Here is a 24,729-nt window from a genome sequence, read left to right on the forward strand (position 1 = left end):
AAGGAAATTACTTTATTAGACTTTTAAACAATGCTTAAGTCATGGAACCATTCCAACAAATGTTTATTGCTTACAATTGCAACCAATTTCAGTTCTCTTGTATCTAATGACAAGAAGGGGACCTGTTCAGGTTCCTTACAACAGTAAAACCCACAGCTCAAAAGTTTTATGGGAGAAAATGTGATTAGCTGAGCCAAAGGCCTTGATTCACATATTTAACACATAAGTGATGCATATTGATATACAATAGTATTAAGTGAGCCAGCTTATGGTTAACTAAATTTAAGACTTTAAATAAACTGTTAGGCACAGAACTAGACCAGGTGTCTTAAAATCCTTGTGGTTCTGTAGTCAAGTCACACAAATCTGTCTTTTGGCTCAATGACCCCATCTGTTAAGAGGTGAGATTCACTCTTGTGACAATTATTTGGGTGCTTGTTTTTGGAAACTACAAATAAGGTAATTCATGATGAAGCAGAGGTGCCTAATTGCTATGGTACTCCCTACATAAAGTGCTCTGGATAACTTCAGGGAAAAAATGGGAATTATTATACATGATTATAGAACATGAAGTTTAACTTCTGTTGCAGACTCTTAATTTCCATGTCTTGATTTTGCTTGGCTCTGAACACACGTGAATCTTTTGAAGGGCTTTAAAGAGACAGGGGAAAAAGAGGTGTCACCTTCACATATACGGAACTAATAGTACAGTGGCCATAGCTAGCATGAAGCCTTCATGAGCAGGTACCATAAGCTCATTTCACACTTTCACAGATGCAAAAACTGGGGTAGGGAGAAATTTAACTTGCTTAAACTTCTAAAAACCAGTGACTGGCAGAACTGTTACCTGAACCTACTTACTCTGGATCTGGAACCTGTCTTAACTCTTAACCACTACACTATGTGACTTGTTAGTACTTTGAAAAATTAGTGCTGATAACAGATGCCAATGGTCTTTCCCACCATATAGGAAAGCTTATCAATGAAACACTCAAGCTTTCACTTTTTAACTTTTATGTATTTTTTTTTTAAGTAATCTCTATGCCCAACATGGGGTTTGAACTCATGACCATGAGATCAAGAGTCATATGCTCTATATGATTGAGCCAGCCAGGTGCCCCTCACTTATCTACTTTTGAAGATATTTTTATTGAAATATACATTTCACTGATCTATTCTGACAACTGTTAATTTACTTTAGTACCTTTGTCCTATGATGAAGGAAAATGTTTAAAATCACTTATGGAATTAACCCTAGAAAAAGATTTACGTATACCATTCAGAATAGTTTAAGGGAGTTTATAGACCACACTGAAGCCCATCGTGAAACCCATAGGGGAACCACATGGGCCAAAGTTTGAAAAGAAAAACCAAACCACCAATCCCCTAAAATCTTCCTTAGGCTTTTAGAATTTAAACTTATATGACTACAGCAATTTAATTCTCCTGTTCAGTTTGTCCCTCCTTTCTTAGTTTTCCAATACTACTTACTGATACTTTTCCTCTTGCTTTCTTGCATAGCCATGAATAAAAACAGCGGTAAGTACTTTTAGTAACTAAATGGGCAGCTACTCGTAAGCCTCATTAACACATAGGTATAGTGTCCTAAGTAAATCCAATAAAGGAGGGGGAAATTGGATTTAAATTCTATTGACAGATTGAAACATGCTTTTTCTAGCATCTTAAAAAAAAGTCTAACAGAGGCACCTGGATGGCTCCATCGGTTAAGTAACCAACTCTTGATTTCAGCTCAGGGTTTGTGAGTTCAAGCCCCACAATGGACTCCCATGTTGACCATGAAGGGCCTGCTTGGCATTCTCTCTCTCCTTCTCTCTCTGCCCCTCCTAAACTCATTTTCCCTCTCTCAAAATAAGGAATATAAAAACAAACAAAAAAAGAGTCCAACAGAACTATGTTGCATATAATGTTTTGAGAGCATAAATAATCATCCATAAGCCTAAATGTGCAATCTTTAAATGGGAAATCAGGGAGAGATAAGAAAATAAGACTATTTATAATAATTCCAAAAAAGACATGGTAGATTTCACTACGTAAAATTTATTTTTTTTTATAAAAAGTGTGTAACACTGACACCTACTCTTAAATCAGTTAATTTATGAAACCATTCTCTTTTGTAGAACACACATTGGCATCGAAACAGTTTAAAGAAATGTAATGGCTATCTACAAAAAGTTAGTTTTGATTTGTTGTATTCTCCCCATATTTGGAGTCTGCACACATAAAAGGAAATTAACATGTTCAAACATATTTAGCAATTGAAAAAAAGTACACTGTTTTCCTGCTATGTGGTCTTTATAAAGGATTTAACATTTCCAGTAAAAAAAAAAAGGGGGGGTACTAAGATAACCGTGCTGTATCTTTTAACAGCATTTTTATATAGAACAATTTGAACTGGCATGCAAGCAACTTCTCTTGTTGTCACATACCTGTATTCAGAGAAAATTACACCCATTTTACAGGAAAAGTTCCAATACATATACTGCAATAAGCTTAAAGCAATGTTAAAAAGACCAGTGTGAATGGCACACAAAAACTGCTTCTTTATAAATTATTAACTGGAATTCTTGATCATAAAGTAGGCACAGGGAGATCCAGTCCTTAGGGCTTTGCTCTCTGGAAGAATACCTGGAAATAAAGTATCAGTACAATTAGCACTGGTGTCAGAAGGTATCACGTGAAGAATGGCTCCAACTCAGTAAGGCCAGTCACTCTTTTACGAAATACAGTCAATACTCAGAACATTTTACATGCTTCATAAATCCACACATGGTACAAGAACTTTTTTTCTGGACAATGTGACCAAATCTAGTGGTAACTTATGTTGACGTTGGCCGGGAAATTAGTGAAACTATGGTATGAACTCTAAGGCTAGGAGAATCAAGTGTGCGGAAGAAAACATGCTCGGACACCGTTTGCTGACTGGCACACTGTCAAAGGCAACGCTGGGAAATTAACTTCTTAGGAAGAAATAAACACATCAGCTAAAGATAACAGCTGTTATCCCTTAAGGAATTTATTATTCATTGGATTATAAAACAATACTTGCAATTCACCATTGGAGACAATGAATGAATAGGCTAGAGGCTGCTTTGGGGACCGGCCCAATAGTACATACTACCTTCCATATTCCACAGTCAGGTACATGCTAAGTGAGCACTAGACAGACTAAATAGGCAGCAAACTCACTAAGGATAAGGACTGTAGTCATCACTGCATCCTTAGCACCTACCAGATTGGGCATTCATCGAACAAATCTATTGACTAAGTGAAGAGAAGGATTGGTATATGAGCAAAACAGAGCCTTATAAAGAGGCCATGCTTGAGGTAAGCCTAAAAAAATGGGTAGAATTCATAAATGAGGGTTGCTAATAAGGCAGAACTGTTGAAGAATAGCAAAGACCACTCCTGCAAGAGAAACTAGAAAGACAGTCTGAGATCAGAATATAAGAAAACAAAATAAAAAAACAAAAAGCCTGAATGTCAAACTAAGAAACACGAACGTGTTTTGTAGTCAACTATATGGTTTATGAAGAATGAGGGGAATGGATTTCAGGGGACTATTCAGTGTTTCAAATAGGCTTGGCTACAAGGGAAGGGAGATCAGTGTGAGGTAACAAACACATACTGGAGTAGCAGCAGGGGAGACAAAGTGAGAGTGAGGAGGAGAGAATCTATAAGATATGAGGATCAATCACACCTAAAGAGAGTAGGCACACAAGAAGGAATCCACTTTTCCCAACAAGAACAGTGCTCTCCCAGAGATAATGCTTGCACTGAAGAGATGCTGGGCTTGGGAGCAGACTTTGTATAAATGCAGCTGCATGAATTAGTATTTTTGGAGCACAAGCCTGCCACTGTACCTGCATCTGCTTACAGATACCTTTAATAGCCAGTTACAATTTGTTTTAGTCCTTTTATCCAGTTTGATCAGTTATTTAACAGAGATTACCTCTACAGGCACTTTGCTTTTTACAGGGACATGGGAGTGGGGAGGGTTCCCAATGATAACCAGTAGCTCCCAATCATCTTCTTACAAAACTCTCGTCAGTTTAAGCTGACAGACCACTACTAGGGAAAAAACTGGCAAGGGAAGATGTTATAACCGGAGCCCAAGCATGACACACTTTACTTCCTCAGCAAAGGCCCTGACTTAGGAATTTTACTGAATGCCTCGGACAAAAAAAACCTGGTAGCCATTCATTAAGTCACTTGCTACTAACATATTTAGCATAGTGTTCTGCTCTCCAATTTTCTGAATGAAGGCAATAAAAATAAAGAACACGTCTTCATCCTGTCACACTGGAATTTTATTTCCAGAGCACAAGCTCTTTATAGGCAAGAGAAGTCACTCGTACAGATATCTGCAGCAGTTAGCACAGTACCTGTTACGTGAAAAGTCATGATGCAGTACTGAATGACTACCTGGGTGACAGCAAGACAGTTCTGCCTTACAAATTTAAATTGTCAATATGAATGCCAAATAAGCATTTGGTACTTCTTGCCAACTTGGCGTGTTTTTTAAAAAATTCACTCATTTTATGAATGTGAAAAGAGCCTTGACTGCCAAATCAGAGAGTTTGTTCTCTGATTTGAACTCAGAAGTTTGAAACTCAGAAGTTTCAAAATAAGATACACCAAGTAATTCTAACTTCTGTTTTTATATTTTTAGTTCCTTTCTTTCATTTCAATAGGGTCACATGTTCCTTTTTTTTTTTTTTTTATAATATATTTATTTTGAGAGAGAGAGAGAGACAGAGAGTGTGCATCCCAAGCAGGCTCCATGCTATCAGCGCAGAGCCCAATGCGGGATTCGAACTCATGAAATGTGAGATCGTGACCTGAACCGAAGTCAGGAGTTGAACACTCCTGGGCCACCCAGGCACCCTGGGGGCACATGTTCTTAAACATGACTTGTCCCAATCCTGTAGCTCCTATCTAATTACATCACACACTATAAAAAGGAAACTGGCATTTTCATAGTGCGTTCAAGCATATACACAGTGTGCTTACCTCACTTTTTATGATCTTTTCTAAGAGCTTAGTTGAAAGGGACTTTATAGAAAACTCTGAAGTATTAACATCCAAAACCTCATGTTTTTGGAAGTCGGTTTCAGAACAAAGAAATCCCCAAACAAGTAATAACTGGTAAGACTACAGTATGACACAGTATCCTGTAATATGTATTCTCTCAGCTCTAAAATATTACCTTATGATATGAATATGTGTAAGTTTTCCAAATACCTACCTTTAAGTAATTTTTAAAAACTTTAGCATCAGGCTGCTGAAGCGCTTGACAAAACTCCTGGGGGGCCCAGATGGGAGGGGAGAGAGAGAGAGAGAGAGAGAGAGAGAGAATGAATGTAGTTGTATTAAATTCACTGTAAATCAAATCCACAGTTTTCTTTTTTAAACTGTGATTTAAAAAATCCATATAACTGAGCATCTTAACCACCATAATGCTATACATTAGCATTAACTCTCTGCACACTGTTGTGCAGCAGACCTCTGGAACTTTTCATCTTGCAGAATTGAAATTCTATACTCACTGGACATCAACTCCCCCTTTCTTTCCTTACCAAGCCCCTGGCCACCACCATTCTACTTTCTGTTTCTGAGAGTTGGACTACTTTAGGTACTTCATGTAAGTGAAATTATGCAGTATTTATCTTTTTGTGACTGGCTTATTTCGTTTAGCAGAATGTTCTCAAGGCTCCCTCAAGACTGTGGCATGTGACAGGATTTCCTTCCTTTACGACTGAATAGTATTCAATTGTATGTAAATACCACATTTTACTCATCTAGTCATCGGTCATAAGGTGCTTCAAATCTACAGTAGTCGGATAACTTAACAGGTCCTCAGCAAAAAAGGTTCTATGGCGTTTCAAATGTGATACTTTTCAGAGACTGCTTTCACTTTTGAGAACATGGTTCTCCCACAAGATTGACTCACGCCTGAGAAGGGAGAGTGGGACAAAAACTGCATTGCTGTGGCTGTTCTCACCCAGTAAGAGCAGTAACTGAGCAGAGCTAGACCAAAAGAAAAAGAGTTAAGGCGCTCTAACAGAATTCTGAAAAAGTGTTGTCATGAGACATATGAAAAAAAAGGAAAACTGGGGATGCTTATCTTCTGTGATCAAATTATTAGACAGAATATAGTTTTCCTTTACTTAACCTGGTATATTTCTATTTTTGATGTGCAAGAAGGTCACTGCTTTCATTAAAACATTACCTTATACTTATATAACAAGTTATAGCTAAGAAAATTCATTAATACCTCTAAAGTTAAAGATAGCATGTTATGAAATGAGACCATAAATTCATTAATGATTACTCTTATGTGAGATCTATCCTATTTTTCATTCAATTTTTTCAATGCCTTTCATAAAATAGCATGATAAAAACTTAAAAAAAATTTTTTTTAAACGTTTATTTATTTTTGAGACAGAGAGAGACAGAGCATGAATGGGGGAGGGTCAGAGAGAGAGGGAGACACAGATTCCGAAGCAGGCTCCAGGCTCTGAGCTGTCTGCACAGAGCCCGATGCGGGGCTCGAACTCACGGACCTCGAGATCGTGACCTGAGCCGAAGTCGGACACTCAACCAACTGAGCCACCCAAGCGCCCCTAAAACTTTTAAAAAACACTGTTGCTGAAGGAACAATTCTTAGAATCCCTTCAAGAGAGTCTAACTCTAGTTGTAATCAAAACTCTGATACCTCAATTAGACCTATGTGCTACGAGGTAAGTTGGGGTAACTACATGCCAAGAAAATAACTGAATACCATTATAAAAATTACTTTGTAATATATAAAAATGTAAGACTGCATTCCAGATACTTACTTCAAAATACAGTTTCAGATTTTAAAAATTAAGCATTGATAAGCTTGGCACATGTAAAATGAACCACCCAGCACAAATCTTCAGAACAGGTTTGTGTGCTAGGGTGCCCTTTGGCAGTCTGGGGAGCCCACTGGACTTTTAGTTTTTTGTTTTTTTTTTTTTTAAAGCATTGTGTTTTTGTTTTTAATTCATTTTGAGCGGGGGTGAGGGGCAGAGAGAGAGAATCTCAAGCAGGCTCCACACTGTCAGCATGGAGCCCGATGTGGGGCTCGAACCCAGGAACCAGGAGATCATGACCTGGGTTAAAATCAAGAGTTGGACACTTAGCCAACTGAGCCATCCAGGCACCCCTAGAATGTTTTTTTTAAAATACGGGGTGTCTCAGTTGGTTAAGCGTCTGACTTCAGCTCAGGTCATGATCTCACGGTCTGTGAGTTCAAACTCCTCATCGGGCTCTGTGCTGACAGCTCAGAGCCTGCAGCCTGCTTCAGATTCTGTGTCTCCCTCTCTCTGCCCCTCCCCTGCTCACGTTCTGCCTCTCTTTCTCTCTCTCAAAAATAAATAAACATTAAAAAAATTTAAAAAATATATACATTTATAACACATGGGATTAGAAAGGAAACTAATTATAATGACTTCTGGTTATCAAAAATATTTTTGATATGTGGTGGAACAGTTAAGAGATGCTGACTGAGACAACAAGGTCTAGGGGTGTTATCTTAACTTAAAATTTCAAAATCTTGGAGCGTACACAGTATTTTGAGATTCCTGGAACAACTAATGTGAAACGAAAACATCTGTGATTTCTACCGGGGACAAAGTCACAGGCAATGGGAATGGTATTATGATCTGTCACCTACACCATGGTAGGAAATTAAATTTCTGGTTAAAGTTTAGTGAAAATAAAAATACAATTTTTTCCCATTCAGTTTCACATACCCCCAAAGTTTCAACTCTTACTATCCTGTATACAGTAAAACAACAAGTTGAATGCAGCTTGACTTTCTTGAATCCAAATATAAACTGAACTACACAGTCATATTTCTTTAATTAAATTAAAAGGAATCTGCTGGGACAACTCTTACCTGAATTATCTCTGGAGCTACTTGCAAGGAAGGCAGGTATTCTTGTTGAAGATACTGAACACATTCTGGGCCCTAAAAATTAAGATAATTAGAACTCAATTATTTTCTTGATATTAAAATAATGCATAAAAATGAATTAGAACAACACATGTATACTTCAAACACAATATGGCATTGTGATTAAGAACAGAGAGTCTGGAGTCAGACTGCTTTGGTTTGAAGTCCGACTCTGGCAAATTTCTAGTAACTTGAGGTTACTTAACCTCTCTGAACCTCAGTTTTCCCATATGAAAAATGGAAGTTATTGTGAGGAGTGGATGAGTTAAGAAATATAAAGCTTTTGAATAGTGCTTGGCAGAGTGCCTGGGGGGCTCGTGTCCAACTCTTGATTTAGGCTCAGGTCATGATGCCAGCTTGTGGAATCAAGCCCTATGTTGGGCTCAGCACTAAGCGTGGGGCCTGCTTGAGATTCTCTCTCTCTCCCCTGCCCCTGTCCCGCTTGTGCTTTTCTAAAAAAATAAAAATAAAAAAAAAAAAATCCCAAAATGTTAACAAATCTATGTGTAAGATGAAAATGAAGGGGCATGGAGTACAAAGCTTACCCGTTTGAGATGAATTGTTTTCAATGTCACCGCACATTCAGACAAAGCCTATGAACAACAAGGTTGAGAATTTTAATACAGTCAATTTTTGGTTAGTGATCCCACTTGTCTTTTTATTTCCCTGGCCACTGCTCATTAACAATTACTTCCAAACAAGAGACAGAGGAAGGAAGGTGACCAGCATGTGGAGTAAGTGGGTTGGAGAGAAAAAGGGAAAAAATACAAAAATGCTGTCTTAATGCAGTAAATCAAATGACAAAAACTAGCTTTTACTAGGTTTTGGGGAAATGGTTAAAGGGCACTGCTTGAAATTAAGTATTTTGAAAGTAAGAGCTAGGGAAACTATTACTTGAGCAAGAGAAAGTTACTTTTAATGGTTAGGAAAATACCATTAAGAGCAAGGTTTAGAATGAAAGCAGTGGAAAAGTATAACTTAACCAAGCTTTAAAGAATGTTTATATAATGTATCCTTTCACAGTCCTTGAAAAAGGACTGTTAAAGTTGAAGGAGCTGGATTTTATATTCTAAACTTCAGTATCAGGATTCAGTAAGAACCCACAAAAGATCCAGAAGAGATCAACCTTTTAAAAGTGAATCCTAATTTGAAATTTAAAAAAAGGTGGGGGTGGGCCAATGAGACTAATAGAGTCAATCTGGCATTAAGTAAACTGTGAATTAGAATACATGAGATGTACACAAGGTGAACAAAGATTCTGAGGTGCTTACCAATACTGTTTGTGCATCTGCCAGGTCAAAGGTCTGTTTTAAAGGTGCTAGGAAACAGGCAGGGACAATGTGCTTATAAACAAAATCAGCAAATCCCACTGGTCCATCTTTACCTCCTGTCAAGAAAAGTCAAATGTTCATCTTGCATAAAAAGAAAGTCAACTATCATGAGGGGAAAATCAACTCCCAGCTCTCGTCCATGATATAGCTGGGGTTCCACTTCATCTCTAAGAGTCTTAGGAAACAAGCTGTGGAATGAAGTGTTTTGTTTTGCTTTAATCATCTTACCCCAGAGTTCTACCAACTTGGAGAGGATGATAAAACACGTTTTCTGGGCAATTGGATCTGGATATTCGACTGCTCCTTGGATAACAGTAACCAGAACTCGTTCTACATTTTCTGCACCTGAAGCAAAATAAAAACTTGAATTTAATTTTTAAAAGACCTAGAAAAGCAACCTGAAGCTTTCACTTCATATAGCGTAACAAGACAAAAGCATTTACAGAATTGGTAAGATCCCTCAATTTTTATTAACTTGGCTAAATTTTAAGCATAAAACATTAAAAAGTAATTATTCTCTTGTTATCCTGACCTCTGGATTTCTTATATAGCAAAATTCTCTATGTTGATCCATACAGTCCCATTTATTTTTAATTTCAAGATGGCAAGCTGGCCAGTGAGACTCAATTGTCAGGTCAATGCTGGTAAGTTGCCACAATGCTATTTATACTACTAAAGAACCAATTAAAGAAAACTGCCCTAGGGGGCTCCTGGGTGGCTCAGTCAGTTAAGCATCTGACTCTCGGTTTCAGCTCAGGTCATGATCTCGCTGTTTTGGGGGTTTGAGCCCCATGTCGGGGTCTGTGCTGACAGCGTGGAGCCTGCTTTGGATTCTCTCTTCCTCCTCTCTCTGCCCTCCCCCGCTCATACTGTCTCTCTCAAAATAAATAAACTTAAAAAAATAATTAAAACTACAAATATTAAAAAAAAAATACTGCCCTAGGAAAAAGGGAACTGAATACAAATTAATTTTAAGGTCCTCTGCATGAAATAGATTTTCACCCTGATGATAATAAATTGTCAACCCAGGTGCGAACATACAACCACCTTAGAAGTTTGGTATTCACTTCAATGAGCTCTTACTCCTACAGACGTGCAACTGCAACTGTGACAAGGCCTCGAGCAGACAGTATCAGCACCCCCACCTTGATTTGCTATGACTTCGCTCATCCCGCTGCCTGTGACTGTTTGCAGGAAAGCAAAGTAACTCCTTCGCAACATTTGCTTCTCTAAAGCAGCAGACTGGTCATTTTCTTCTGCTGGTCGGAGCAACACTTCAAAAATTGCATGAAGCAGAGGCATGAACATTTGCTGTAAAAAAGGAGATACCTGTATCTGAAGATAAAAAAAAACTATTACTACTTCAGAAATGAGTAGGATAATTTATATGAAACAGAAAAAACATGTTTTATATAGTCTTTATCCAGAATTTAATATATTTACATAATTTTGTTAGCAAATACCAATGTCAAAACAAAAATCTACATTGAACATGTGCATTATTGAAATCTTCAAAATTGTTAGCTCATTGCTTACAGCCCAAGATTCAGGTTAAAATAGGGACTCAGACGTATTTCACCATCAAGTATCGCCATGGAATATATTCAAATTTAAATTCTCAAGAAACGAATTCTATTTTGCTAAATTTTTAGCAGAATTTATATGATTGGGCTTTCAAGGCTTTACATGCTTTTTGGCAAACTCCTTAACATCTTCATCTCAATTTCCTCATATATAAAATACAGTTATCTCTAGGGCTGTTAGGATTGAATGAATGTACAAAAAAAGGCTTAGAACAGATTTTGAACACAGAAAGCACCGTTAGTAAATTTTATTACGCGGCTTATATTTGCCTTAAATCTCCTGTACAATAAAAGTGACTTTAGTACACTGAATTAATTTCAAACTCCTGCTTGGGTACCCAAGTTACAATCCTTTTCATTTACCCCTAGACCGTTAGTACTCAATGTCATTTTTATTTGCTCTTCTAAAAGAGCAGACTAATAGTTTTCTTTTGCAAAGAGCAGAAAAAATGTTTTTACTAAAACATTTATTAAGGATGTCCTATGTGTCAGGCAGTGTGCTAGACAGGGGTTGACAACAAGACCTATGGTCCATGCCCTCAAGTGACTTATATTTAAAGAAAAAATAAGCCAAGGGGCAAATGCCAAAATATGTCTAATTTGTAAGTCAGGTGATTCTCTGAGCTCTGAAGGTCTGTGGTACCTTAAACTTGGCTGTAATCTGGTTGATAAGAGGAATGAACTCCTGGAGGTCTTTTGCTTCACAATCTTTGAGCATGTGTTCTGAGGCAGACGGGATGAATGGAAGAACTTCTTCCTCTAGGCAAATAATCATTCGATGAAGGAAAGTCCGAACTCCACTTCTGAGAATATCCTTTTGTAAGGGGCAACTGAGTGCTGGCAAGAACGTCTGTAAGCAGTCCAGATAAACTTCGGAACAGCCACATTGTTTCACAGTCTGCTTGTTGCTGAAAGCTTTGCTGGTTCGACTACATAAGCAAAATCAAGCAACTAGTTTTAGCTTTATTCTTTGGAAGTTTTATGGAGTAATTAAAAATAATGCACAATTGGGGCGCCTAGGTGGCTCAGTCGGTTGAGGGTCAACTTCAGCTCAGGGCATGATCTCGTAGTTTGTGGGTTCGAGCCCTGCATCAGGCTCTGTGCTGACAGCTCAGAGCCTGGACCCTGCTTTGGATTCTGTGTCTTCCTCTCTCTGCTCCTCCCCCACTCACGCTGTGCTTCTCTCAAATATTATTTAAAAAAAAAACAAAACACAATAAATCACACAACTGACAGAACTAAGAAGCCAATTCTTTTTTTTTTTTTTTTTAAGTTTATTCATTTATTTTGAGAGCAAGCGAGCAGGCAAGCAAGCAGGGGAAGGGCAGACAGAGAAGAAGAGAGAGAATCCCAAGCAGGCTCTACGCCGTCAGCACAGAGCCCAATGCGGGCTCGAACTCACAAACCATGAGATCGTGACCTGAGCAGAAATCAAGAGCTGGACACTCAACTGACTGAACTGCCCAGGTGCCCTGCCAATTATCTATTTTCTATGTCACAACTGCTTCCATCTTCGGCTAATACAGTTATTTGCATACTATCGCTTCTAGCTACCATTCCAGAATAGGCTCAGGTTAAACGAATGACAGGTCATTAATACAAGCCTTCTAATGAAATTCTACTTAAATGTTTTACTAAAATCCTGATAAAGCAAGCAGAAAAGAGAAAAAAAATACACTTACTATGACTGGGCTATATTAGACAATCTGCAAACTACTGACTTAAATTTAGAAAACAGTCTTTAGAATTCAAGTTATTTATATATCCTAACATTAGCTTTTACACTGAAGTATTCTATAGAGCAATTTCCCATTAGCAACCACTCCAGCTTTCATACGTTATTGTCTGCCAATAAAATATATGGGCAAAGAGGGAAAAAAAGGCAGTTGGGGTGGTCTTCAGGACACAATGCAAGAGCTAGAAAGAAACCTCAAGACTTCATCTTTAAAGAACCAAGACTGATCCAGGGGTGCCTGAGTAGCTCAAGTTGGTTTAAGTATCTAAACTGATTCAAGATGTCTCCACGTCATTAGTATATAAACTCTTCAGTTAACCCCCCTAAATATACAATCAACTTATACCAAAGAAGTCAGATGATCAAGGATTTGGATAGTTATCAAACCAGAAATGCAAAATGTTATGTGACCTAGTCCCTTCTTCAGTTAAATCTTCTAATTTATTGGATATAGAGAAGAAAGGTTTAGATAATTTTCTGGACAATCCAGTTTTCAAAACATGGATATGTGTGCCCAATTATTTTGTGTGTGTGTGTGTGTGTGTGCGTGTGCACCCAGTGCTAAAAGATCCAAGTAAATGGTTCTTGGTGTGTGTTCTGTGTGTGCATACTCACTTTACAATCTTAACTGCAATCACACTCACCTGGCAAATCCAACGGCATGGTTGAGACAGTCTGCTAGTGATGCCTGCCTTTCTTCATCTTGTGCCAGCATCAACTTTTCTAACAGAATTTTAAACTTCTCCATTAGTGGGGTCAACAGATTTCTCATTAATGCTTGTTTCCGTTCGGCAGGATATTCACTGTTAACAATCAGCACTCCAGCTGTCTCATAAATAAAGAGTTGATCGTCGCTGCTCAACAAAGACTGGTAACCATTCTCCTAGAAAGAAATTTAATCCTACTGGTGTTTATCGTTGTTCAGTTCCCCTCATTTAAGTACAATTAGTGCGATAGGGACAGGAGATACAATCTATCACATCAACTCATTATTAAAAAGTAGATCAAGTACTTACCAAAAACAAATTTTCTCCCAGTACCACATAATGGAAAGAGAATGGAATTTGAGGTCAAAAGATCAAAGGTCTAATTCTATCCTTGATAAAACAGTAAACTGTCATATAAATTATTAGTTACCTTCTAACTTGTTCACTTTTGAGAACAATCTTATTTGTAAAACTGTTACGAGGCGAATGAGATGTGTAAAGGTGTTCTGAATGTTAATACAAAGATCACACAGGTAAATATTTTGAGGAGTATTTAAGAATTGAATAACAATAAAAACCACACAATAAACACACCACACACACACATATACACACACACCAGTTGTTACTTTAGAATGTATGAAAATAAGACTGCGTATGGAAGAAATAGTTCTCATTCAAGCACAGGTAATTATCCCATACACTGGTCAATTCTTATTAATGACTTTTATTATTTTTTTACATTATGTTAACGATTTTTATTACTTTTTACTTTGGGAGGGATCAAAAGGAGGGTGAAAATACCAGAGTGCACTCTAGATCCAACACTAAAGCTCCCTGTTAAAAAATCACATGGGGCACCTGGGTGGCTCAGTCGGTTGGTTAAGCATCAGACTGTTGATTTCAGCTCAGGTCTTGATCTCAGTTTCGTGAGATCGAGCCCCGCATGGGGCTCCACACTGACAGTGCAGGGCCTGCTTGGGATTCTCTGTTTCCCTCTCTCTCTGCCCCTCTCCCTGTCTCTGTCTCTCCCAAAATAAATAAACCTAAGAAAAATTACATAAAAAGCGTGCCCGGGTGACTCAGTTGGTTGAGAGTCCGACTCCTGATTTCGGCTCAGGTCATGATCCCACAGTTTCATGAATCAGAGCCCTGTGCTGGGCTCTGCACTGACAGTGCAGACTGCTTGAGAGTCTCCCTCTCTCTCTGCCTCTCCCCTGCTTGTACTCTCTCTCTCTCTCAAAATAAATAAACTTAAAAAAATTTACATAAAAATCTAGTTTTAGAACAAATTATGTGGTGATTTTATATAAAAGAGTACCTCATTTATTAAAAGAAGCATGTCCCCATATAGAAGTAGTAAAGCATTTAAGTACCACTAGGACTAATCACTGCTTTAGGGGTTAAAAACACCAAGATAAAGCAGCTATATGGATATCAGGTCCTGGGGCACCCGGGTGGCTCAGCTGGTTGAGCATCCAACTTCGACTCAGGTCACGACCTCACAGTTGGTGAGTTTGAGCCCTGAATCAGGCTCACTGCTGTTAGTGCACAGCCCACTTCAGGTCTTCGGTCTCCCTTACCCAACCTCCCCCCTTCATGTTCTCTCTCTCAAAAATAAATATTTAAAATAAAAAATAAATGAGTTAATTAACGGTACTTAAAAATGGGTACTCATGACCCTATTAAGCAGACAACATTCAGTAAAAGCCTCTAAACAAAGTGTTTTTATGTACTAAAAAGGGATTGCAGCTATAGTTCAAGCCCTTGTTTATACAAACAGTATAAAAAATCAAAGATTTCTAATATGTATAAGATGATATTGCTACATAAAACTTTCTGAATGCCTAGGTCTTATAAGGTCACTGTAAAGCTGCCAAGGAAAACTGGCATTAATTAGGTGAAGTTCTTTCATGTATAGGGTTTTGTAATATGCCAAGACAATTTAAGCATATAATTCATTAGTAATCTTTCATTCAGTGAAATTATGTAACCACTGAACCCTAAGTTTTGATATTCAATGAAAAGAACAAAAGTATTACTTTATGTTTAACACTTCTCAAGTGGAAGCTTTAGTAGGAACTTTTATCAAAGTTTATGAAAAAAATGAGTCAACGTCAGTGTACAAAAACATGTAGAGGTCAAAATATACTTACAAAGTATCTCAATTTAAATCTTTCTGATGAAATGAATACCAAAATATCAACCAGCATTTAAACATTTTTAGCCAAAGCCTTAAATTACTCAAAAAAAGTCACTCTACTGGTAGCAGTCACTTAGAATGGCTAATATGATCATATACTAAATAAGAAAAAATTTAGAAATTAAATTTTTCCTTCTCCGTAAGATACTTCCAACATTTAACAGTGAGAACAGACCATATCTCATTCTGCCAAATTTATCAGTCAACTCCTGATTATTTTCTATCACTATTTTATTAATTTAGTATGATGTTTACTAATCCCAACAGAATTTTGGTAAAGAGAAGTAATTAACCCTTGCACACACCCTCTTCCTCTCTGCCACCCTGACCCTTCATTAAGAAAACTGCCTACAAGGCATTAGCATTAAAGGCTAAAGGCACGTATGGCTTCAATGATATTTGGAGAGAATCTGTAATTTGGAAAGATACTTACAGGTGGAGAAAGCTCTAATAAATCTTGTATCCTATTCAGAATATCCTCAATGAAAGGATTCATTTGTTTACTGAAAAAAGGCAAAAGAAAAAAATCACAATTATGTAAATAGTGCTCAAAATACCAAATCCCCCTTTATAAAGGGCAGAACTAAAAAAAAAAAAAAGTTCCGTTCTACGTTAGTGTAATCATTAAGACTAGCTATGATTTCTTGGGGCGCCTGGGTGGCGCAGTCGGTTAAGCGTCCGACTTCAGCCAGGTCACGATCTCGCGGTCCGTGAGTTCGAGCCCCGCGTCGGGCTCTGGGCTGATGGCTCGGAGCCTGGAGCCTGTTTCTGATTCTGTGTCTCCCTCTCTCTCTGCCCCTCCCCCGTTCATGCTCTGTCTCTCTCTGTCCCAAAAATAAATAAACGTTGAAAAAAAAAAATTAAAAAAAAATAAAAAAATAAAAATTAAAAAATTAAAAAAAAGACTAGCTATGATTTCTTAAAATTACAACCTTATAAGCCTTAGAATGAGTTTTCATACCCCCCCCCAAAAAAAACAGATTAGGTTAAAAAATTTGTTTCTAAGAATAAGAAATATATTCTTTAGAATTTCAAAGAAGGCATACAGTTATAACACCAATAAAACTGTTGGCTAAATAAATAACTAATGCCATTACATCTGACTTCAGCTCAGGTCATGATCTCACAGCTCATGAGTTTGAGCCCCACATCAGGCTCTGTGCCGACAGCTCAGAGCCTAGAACCTGCTTTGGATTCTGTGTCTCCCTCCATCTCTCTCCCTCCCTTGCTCATGCTCTCTCTCTCTCTCTCACACAAGTGAATAATGAATATTAAAAAAAAAATTAAATAACTAATGCCGTTAATGATGACAGCTGTTCTATATAAAGGTATGCTTTATTTGCAAAGTACCGGGGCTAATGAATAGTAAATGAAGTCCTAACATTATGATACCAAAAAAGAACATTTCATTAAAAAAAAAGCCTTAGAACAAATAGAACCAAATCTACAATAGGTTTTTAGAAAATAATTTATAGGTCGTATTTAATAATCTTAAAAAGGACACATAACAGCTGATATTTCGTACTTACTTTAGAGACTTGACAAATCTGGAAAACAGGTAAGCAGCTCGGCTCCGCACTTTGGCACTAGAATGCCGCAGACCCCTATGATCTAAGAAGGCCATCTAAGGAAACGGAGACACTTTCACTACTTCTGCACTCACTTACGGCTTTTATTGTTATTGTCACAATACATGTTTGTTCCCATCAAATTTTACTTCTTAGCTCCCAGAAGGCAGGAACCTGGTATATTTAACAAATAATTCTTGAGGACACCAATAGGCCCTGGAGGACTTGTTTTAGATGACTGATTAAGCCAGAAACTGTCTATTTTAAAGAAATAGAGGAGGGGTCTGTTTCAGTGTATTCAAGAGTTTCTGAGAGCTTCTGGCTCCAAGAAAATTTATAAAAATAGACTACTATTTGCTCATTAGCAGAAATACCTGGAAAAAAACCCAGAAACTGAGGATAAAATATATACTTACTAGGACACATGGAATGTGTTGAGGTTCAACTGTGAAAAACTTTTCATATCTAACAACAGTTTCGAAGAACTCCAATGTCACAGATGTATGCTGATAGGAACTAACTCCTGATGTTACCAACTGGAGCAGAAAAAAGTTAAGACATCTGTCCTTAATTCATTGTAACATCAAAATACCCCAGTATTAACAGATGCTAATTAAGGAACTCCCATTAGCTTGCAGTGAAAACAGAAAATTATGTTCAAAATAAATGATCTGTAGTATACTTACAGTTCGCATCATATCCTGCAAAGCACTAGCTTTTGAAACATCACCTGAGAAGTGAGCACCATGAGATACTGGAAGAGCTTCTGCCAACATATACAGCAGTCTTATTGCTACTTCAACCTCCATAAAACGTGTAGTCTGCCAATTCCTACCAAGAGAGAACATGTACATGACATCTGCATATAAACATTCTACAGAACACCAACAAAAGCCTCTTTAATTGTTAAGAAATTATAGTAATGGTTAATTTTAACAGGCAACAAAATTACATCACAAAATTAGAAATGACTCGTGATACATTTCGCTGTTTATGTTCCAAAAGCAGTGTTTCCCCACAAGGATCATCATAAATGGAGACAACAACAACACGGACGAAGCTAGAGAGGATAATGCTAAGTGAAATAAGCCAGAGAAAGACAAATGCCCAATGACTTCACTCGTATGTTGAATTTAAGAAACAAAACAGACACAGGAAAAAGAGAGATAAAAAGAGAGAAAGACAAACCAAATAAACAAAAGAGAACTAGAGAATAAACTGATGGTTACCAGAGGGGGGAAGGGGAGGGGATGAAATAGGTGAAAGGGATTAAGAGTGCACTCATGGTGAGGAGCACCGAGTAATGTGTAAAGCTGAATCACTATAATGTACACCTGAAACTAATATAACACTGCAGGTTACCTATACAGGGATTAAAAAAAAGATAATTGGAGTCAAATGCATTGCTTCACATACAACATAAGACCTTGGTAAGTAACAAAGATTAATAAATTACACGAATCATGCATTGTAGACCATCATCACGGAGAAAAGGGAAGAGGTAGGCCACTTACAAAAACAGGCACACACTTACTGCAGTGTGGAACTAAAAACTCTGCGAACAGAAGCCAGCAGTAGCTCCGGTGAAACTTGAGCAAGCCTGTCCAACAACAACTTCAGTTGTTTTCTGTATTCTACAAACATGGCTTCATCTTCACCCTAAGACAGATTTTTAAATTCTCATTTTAAAACTTATAAGACCTTAAAATTCATGTAAATGGTTCATTCTCATAGTTTTCTGCATTTGTAAATTTAATATGTACTTTTTTCATTAACATTTACGTAGGAAAAATTACTACGTTTAGTAGCCTTTCCTCCCCTGCTCACAACAAACATTTCTGAACACAGCCCTAGCCCTCAAAAGCCTAGAGCCAGAAACAGTATAGGGAGGAGGTTAAGGACAAGAACCTAGAGGCAGAATGGATTCACAATGGGCTTCACGAAAGCTTCACCACCTTATTCATACTCCTTGTATCTTGTAATATCTTATAAAGATATTGTATATAACAAGTTTTGTACTAAAGTGTGCAATTTGTTCATTATCATCACCATTACCTTTTTATAGTCCAAAGTTTTTGAAAGCCTCAGATGGGGAATTGAACACTTAGCACATTGTAAAATAGCATAAACCACGCTCGAGTTGATAGAAAGCACTTGACGATCCTTGTGTGTAAAATAACTCACTGGCAACCCTGGACAAGACTTGCAGCTACAAGAAGTCCAGAGAGTTAAGTGCTTCATTCCCACTTTCCCATAGACACTTATGATCTGAGGTCCACTGACAAGGTCTCAACTCATCACTTCTATTAAATACAAAGTGAGATATGATCAGCATTTGTATTGTTAATATTTTATGAAGTTCAATGCTACAATAAGTGTTTTAAAAAGGGATAAAATACCAAACAGGCATTTTTTGAGGGTATTATGAAGGATTATGAGGCTTCTATTAACTTCACCTAAGGTGGAGGTCAATATACGCAAGAGTGTTAAAATATTTGTTTTATTTAAAGAACTCTAAGCAAAACTGAAAATGTTAATTTGAGGTAAGTAAATAAAACTAATTTCTTCCCAACAAAAATTCTTACCTCATTTTCAAAGTTATATTCTTCATCGTAAGTCAGTTTTTTCATAACGGCCAACATGATTGCCTAAAATTAAGAAATATCTTGGGTCAGTTTCCTTTGACATATTTTGAAGTTGTTGTATTTCAAGACAGACTGCAGTCACAAATTCTGGTATCACTTTATAAGAAGCAAAAATAAGTCAATTACCTCTACATTAGCTTTTTGCTGATCCGAGAGCACTGTAAGCTGTTTAAAAAAAAGCAAGCAATAATTTATTAGGTTTCCTAAAGTCGTACTCATCAAAATGTTTTTTTCATCAATTAAGACCTTTTAAAACATGCACACAACTTTTGTAGAGGGCAGTTTGGTAGTACCTTTCTGTATTTAAAATGCACCTAACCTAAAATCTAGCAAGTCCATTTCTAGTAAATAACTTGACACATAGATGAATTTCAACTCTAAGGATTATTCATAATGTATTCAGCAAAGAAGTTTACAGGACAGTAAAGTATGGTCTTCCCTTATTTTCAAACAAGGCAAAAAAAAAAAAAAAAAAGCTAGAAATCCATTAAGAGACATACAGTGGAATCACCAATAGTCATTTTAACTTTCTTCACGTCTTTCCGTTACCTGAAATTTAAGGTATGTATGCAGACATGTGTTATGTTTTCAACAATAATACAGAAGCTAAACTCAGTTTGGAAAAAAATCATTTTAAGCTGGACTTGATTCAACTAATCAAATGTAAATAAAATAGCAATGGTTTTCTCATCTAATGACATAATGAGAAGTTATTAATTTGTTTTTAATAAATCTGCCCTGCTGTGTGATTGAAAAAAAAAAATTTACTTATTCATTTTGAGTGAGAGAGACAGAGAGAGGGGCAGAGAGAGAATCCCAAGCAGGCTCTGCATTGTTAGTGCAGAGATGTGGGGCTCGATCTCAGGAACCATGAGATCACATCCTGAACCAAAATAAAGAGTTGTATGCTTAATCACTGAGCCACTAGGCACCCCAGGGCCTTAAAAATTACTAACTTCTTGAGGAGCTGGGTGGCTCAGTTAGTTAAGTGTTCGATTCTTGATTTCAGCTCAGGTCATGATCTCACAGTTCGGTTCATGAGTTCAAGCCCACTGATAGTGTGGAAGCTGCTTGGGATTCTCTCTCTCTCCCTCTCTCTCTACCCCTCCCCTGCTTGTGCTCTCTCAAAATAAGTAAAATTAAAAAAAACGCTTTAAAACAACAACAACAAAATCAGCAACTTCTCAGGGCACCTGGGTGGCCCAGTAGGTTGGGCGTCTAACTCTTGATTTCAGCTCAGGCCATAAACTCATGGTTTGTGGGATCAAGCCCCATGTTGTAGGGCTCTGTGCTGACAGCACGGAGCCTGCTTGGGATTCTCTCCCTCTCTCTACCCCTCCTCTACTCTCTCTCTCTCAAAAATAAACAGGGGCGCCTGGGTGGCTCAGTTGGTTAAGCCTCCAACTTCCACTCTGGTCACGATCGCACAGTTTGTGAGTTTGAGTCCCACGTTGGGCCCTGTGCCGTCTGTCAGAACCTGGAGCCTGCTTCAGATTCTGACTCCCTCTCTCTCTGCCCCTCCCCATGCTTGCATGCATGCTTTCTCTCTCTCAAAAATAAATATTAAAAGAAAAAAATGAACAAAAATAAATAAATGGCTACAAGCCCTAACATGGAGACTATTACTGTCTACATTTTAAGTCCTTATCGGAAACAACTCTGTAAGGAGAGATTTTTAATTGTAAAAAATTATTTATAAGAAATAATGTATATTTAGTTAAAATAACGAATGATGTTTAACAAAATTTCTACTATATTTAAAACCAAGCACAGGGGCACCTGGGTGGCTCAGTCGATTAAAGTATCCGACTCTTAGCTCAGCTCAGGTTTTGATCTCAGGTTCTTGAGTTCAAGCCCTGAGTTGGGCTCCATGCTTGGCATGGAGCCTACTTAAAAACAAACATACACAGATTCAAAATGAAAAAATAACGTAAACCTACAGCTAATTCTGGAGCTTGTTAAAATCTAGCAAATTTTAGATTCTGGCCATTCTTGTTTTCTGGCTAAGAAGTTGGAAAAAAAAGAAGATGGAAAGACATTAATATTTAACAGTAAATGTAGCTAGCTAGTAGAATGACAGGTATTTTCTTTTTTCCTATATTTTTCAATTCTCTGTGGCTCTTCTATATTATGTACTGGACAAAAAGATTAAAACAAGGACTTACCTGTTTCAAAATATGAAGATAATCATAACAAAATCCAATAATATTAGAAGAGATGTCATCATCTTCATGAATTAGTAGCTGCAGCATCAGGGCCACTTTTGTTTCAATAGCTTGTAGTGCCTCTTGAGCATTCTTGATATCCCCATTCTTAATTAATTTAGTCCAACTAACTATCAAGGACTGTCCCATTCCATTTACCAGTTTAGAAAATCTGGCCAGGAAGTCAACATCTTCTTCCTACAAACAATCAAAAGAGACCTCAATTTAAAACCTCCCACCTAAGAGTAAGAAGAAAAACTCTATCAACTTTAGTATGAATCAAGTGACAATTCTACAACCAATTTTAAACTTAACAGAAATTTAACTATTCTACTACCTGGACTGGAAACTCATTAGAATTTGAATTCTTCTACTATTATTGGCCATTGGTACTCTTCCAAGCAATTCTTTCCAACGGTTATGTGCTTCTACTGCCAACGTTATAAAAGCTTAAGAAAAGAGATCTGTGGCTTCAAAACCTTCTGTCTAAATTGTTTGATTTAGTAAATATGCTATAATAGTCAATGTCACACTACAGTATAACAATCTGTAACAGTCCTTTCTGAAACTATGTGAGCCTCAACTATGCTACAGGAAGATAGAACTGCCATTATAACCACCTGCCTAAGGTCATACCAGTGTTAAGAGTCAGAACTTAAACTTCACATTATTTTCATTAATTATTCTTATGATGATTCTTTAGAGATTTTAGTTTCATCATTTTAGGTCTTTTACTGCAGACTAAATAAGACAATTGTTAGCAATGTAAGAAAACACTACTATTCTTCTGTCGGCAAGGATAACAGGAGAGCTGTACTACTGACATACCAGCAATTCAAAGATTTCTTAGTAATTTTTTATCACTGTCACAGGCAAAAGAGAAACCTTCATGGGGCGCCTGGCTGGGTCAGTCAGTTGAGCATCCAACTTCGGCTCAGGTCAGGATCTCACGGTTTGTGAGTTTGAGCCCCACATTGGGCTCTCTGCTGTCAGCACAGAGCCTGCTTTGTTTCCTCTGCCTCCCTCTCTCTGCCCCTCCCCCACTTGCACTCTTTCAAAAATAAACATAAAAAAAAAAATCTTAAAAACAAAACCCCTCCATATTCTGTTTCTAAATTACTTATTTACCACACTCAGAGCCCTCACTCTGTTGGGGCTACAATGTACATAACTCAAATGAATAACAATCAAAAGTATGGTGAAAATGTAACATTTATAACGGGGTATAGTTTTGGTCAAAACACACTGCCATGTATATAGGATATTCCTTGCTATTTAAAAGACAGACCAATGGTATCAGATTCAACTGGGAGTTTGTTAAAAATGCACAACTGCAGGTACCATCCCAGGTCTTCAACTGTAAGAACTGGTATAATTATATATATATACATATATATATTATAGGTATATAAATATATGTGTGTATATTATATGTGTATTATTATATACATTATTATGTATACATTATAGTATATATATTATGTATAGATCATAATATGTATTATTATATACATAATTATTAAATATAACAACATAATTTACTGTCCAAGGCAAATGCTACAGCGAACATTATGGCTTTCTGAATACAGTGTTTCCTTATTTATAATCTCAAGGAGAGTTTACAACATTGGGGGAAAAAGGAAAAAAGAAAGTGTATTTAAATTAATACCTGTCCTACTTTGTTCTAACAATTTTGAAAACTTAATACATAAATTTACCAACCTGGTCAATGCTGAAAAACCCAGCAGACTGTAATACTTGACACAAAGATTCTACTAGTTTCATTTTATCAACAGGATCCATTCCTTTATTTACAATTTCAAATAAACAGTCACATGCTTCTTCCCGTAGAACTTCTATTGACATATGACCTAGCAGCATATTTATAAACCTGGCAACAGCAGAATAAAACTGTTACAACATTTTCAAACACATGAGTTTTACACACTGTATTTTGTAGACTTAAATCCTGATAATATATGTATACTTACCTATCATTGGCTATAAGGGATAAGTCTATCCAAGAGACATAAGCCCCAACTACCTCAAGGCACTGACACGTCACTTCTGAATTAGTATACTGATAATTTTGTAAGATTTGGTACCATGATTCCACTAAGTTTGGAATGCACTGCTCCCTCATGGTATCTTTTATTAGAGTATTCCTACGAGCCTCCTGAAAAACAAAATAAAACATCTTATGCATCGAGTAGATTACCACACAAAATAATTTTTGACATCTGAATAGTTACACAAATTTCCTCACTACTAAACTTCCAGACTTGTTAACACATTCCCTGCCACTGTTTTCTATTTCTCAACTCTAAAATCATATCCTGTGATTCTTTTAATTTCCTTTTTCTGTTGCATTCCACAGTGCCAGATTTCTTATTAGACACAAACCATAGGGGCGCCAGGGTGGCTCAGTCAGTTAAATCAACTTTGGCTCAGGTCATGATCTCATGGCTTGTGAGTTCGAGCCGTGCATTGGGCTCTGTGCTGACAGCTCAGGGCCTGGAGCCTGCTTTGGATTCTGTGACTCCCTCTCTCTCTGCCCCTCCCCTGCTCATGTTCTGTTTCTCTCTCTCTCACAAATAAACATTAAAAAAAATTTTTTTAATAAAAAAAACCCAGGGGCGCCTGGGTGGCGCAGTCGGTTAGGCGTCCAACTTCAGCCAGGTCACGATCTCGCGGTCCGGGAGTTCGAGCCCCGCGTCAGGCTCTGGGCTGATGGCTCAGAGCCTGGAGCCT

The 24,729-nt window shown here is 37.3% G+C and overlaps 1 protein-coding gene across 2 annotated transcripts in view; it reads right to left on the reverse strand.

Annotated features, from left to right (window-relative positions):
* Positions 1 to 2,038: 2,038 nt before the first annotated feature.
* Positions 2,039 to 24,729, reverse strand: part of XPOT (exportin for tRNA) — a 37,888-nt gene continuing 15,197 nt past the window's right edge. For both annotated transcript variants that reach the window (XM_040491510.1, XM_040491509.1), the window contains exons 7-25: positions 23,970 to 24,154; positions 23,701 to 23,869; positions 21,940 to 22,176; positions 19,901 to 19,939; positions 19,715 to 19,777; positions 18,664 to 18,788; positions 17,816 to 17,960; positions 17,546 to 17,665; positions 17,091 to 17,185; positions 15,995 to 16,064; positions 13,296 to 13,534; positions 11,560 to 11,845; positions 10,479 to 10,668; positions 9,562 to 9,678; positions 9,274 to 9,389; positions 8,548 to 8,595; positions 7,946 to 8,017; positions 5,267 to 5,323; positions 2,039 to 2,646 (exon numbers count right to left, since the gene is read on the reverse strand). In XM_040491510.1, coding sequence (XP_040347444.1) covers positions 2,620 to 2,646; positions 5,267 to 5,323; positions 7,946 to 8,017; positions 8,548 to 8,595; positions 9,274 to 9,389; positions 9,562 to 9,678; positions 10,479 to 10,668; positions 11,560 to 11,845; positions 13,296 to 13,534; positions 15,995 to 16,064; positions 17,091 to 17,185; positions 17,546 to 17,665; positions 17,816 to 17,960; positions 18,664 to 18,788; positions 19,715 to 19,777; positions 19,901 to 19,939; positions 21,940 to 22,176; positions 23,701 to 23,869; positions 23,970 to 24,154 — 2,400 coding nt within the window. In that variant the 3' untranslated portion in view covers positions 2,039 to 2,619. The remainder of the gene's footprint in view (positions 2,647 to 5,266; positions 5,324 to 7,945; positions 8,018 to 8,547; positions 8,596 to 9,273; positions 9,390 to 9,561; positions 9,679 to 10,478; positions 10,669 to 11,559; positions 11,846 to 13,295; positions 13,535 to 15,994; positions 16,065 to 17,090; positions 17,186 to 17,545; positions 17,666 to 17,815; positions 17,961 to 18,663; positions 18,789 to 19,714; positions 19,778 to 19,900; positions 19,940 to 21,939; positions 22,177 to 23,700; positions 23,870 to 23,969; positions 24,155 to 24,729) is intronic.

This window comes from Herpailurus yagouaroundi, unplaced genomic scaffold (genome assembly GCF_014898765.1).
Source record: "Herpailurus yagouaroundi ecotype Mexico unplaced genomic scaffold, PumYag 182, whole genome shotgun sequence".
In the NCBI taxonomy this organism is placed as follows: domain Eukaryota; kingdom Metazoa; phylum Chordata; class Mammalia; order Carnivora; family Felidae; genus Herpailurus; species Herpailurus yagouaroundi.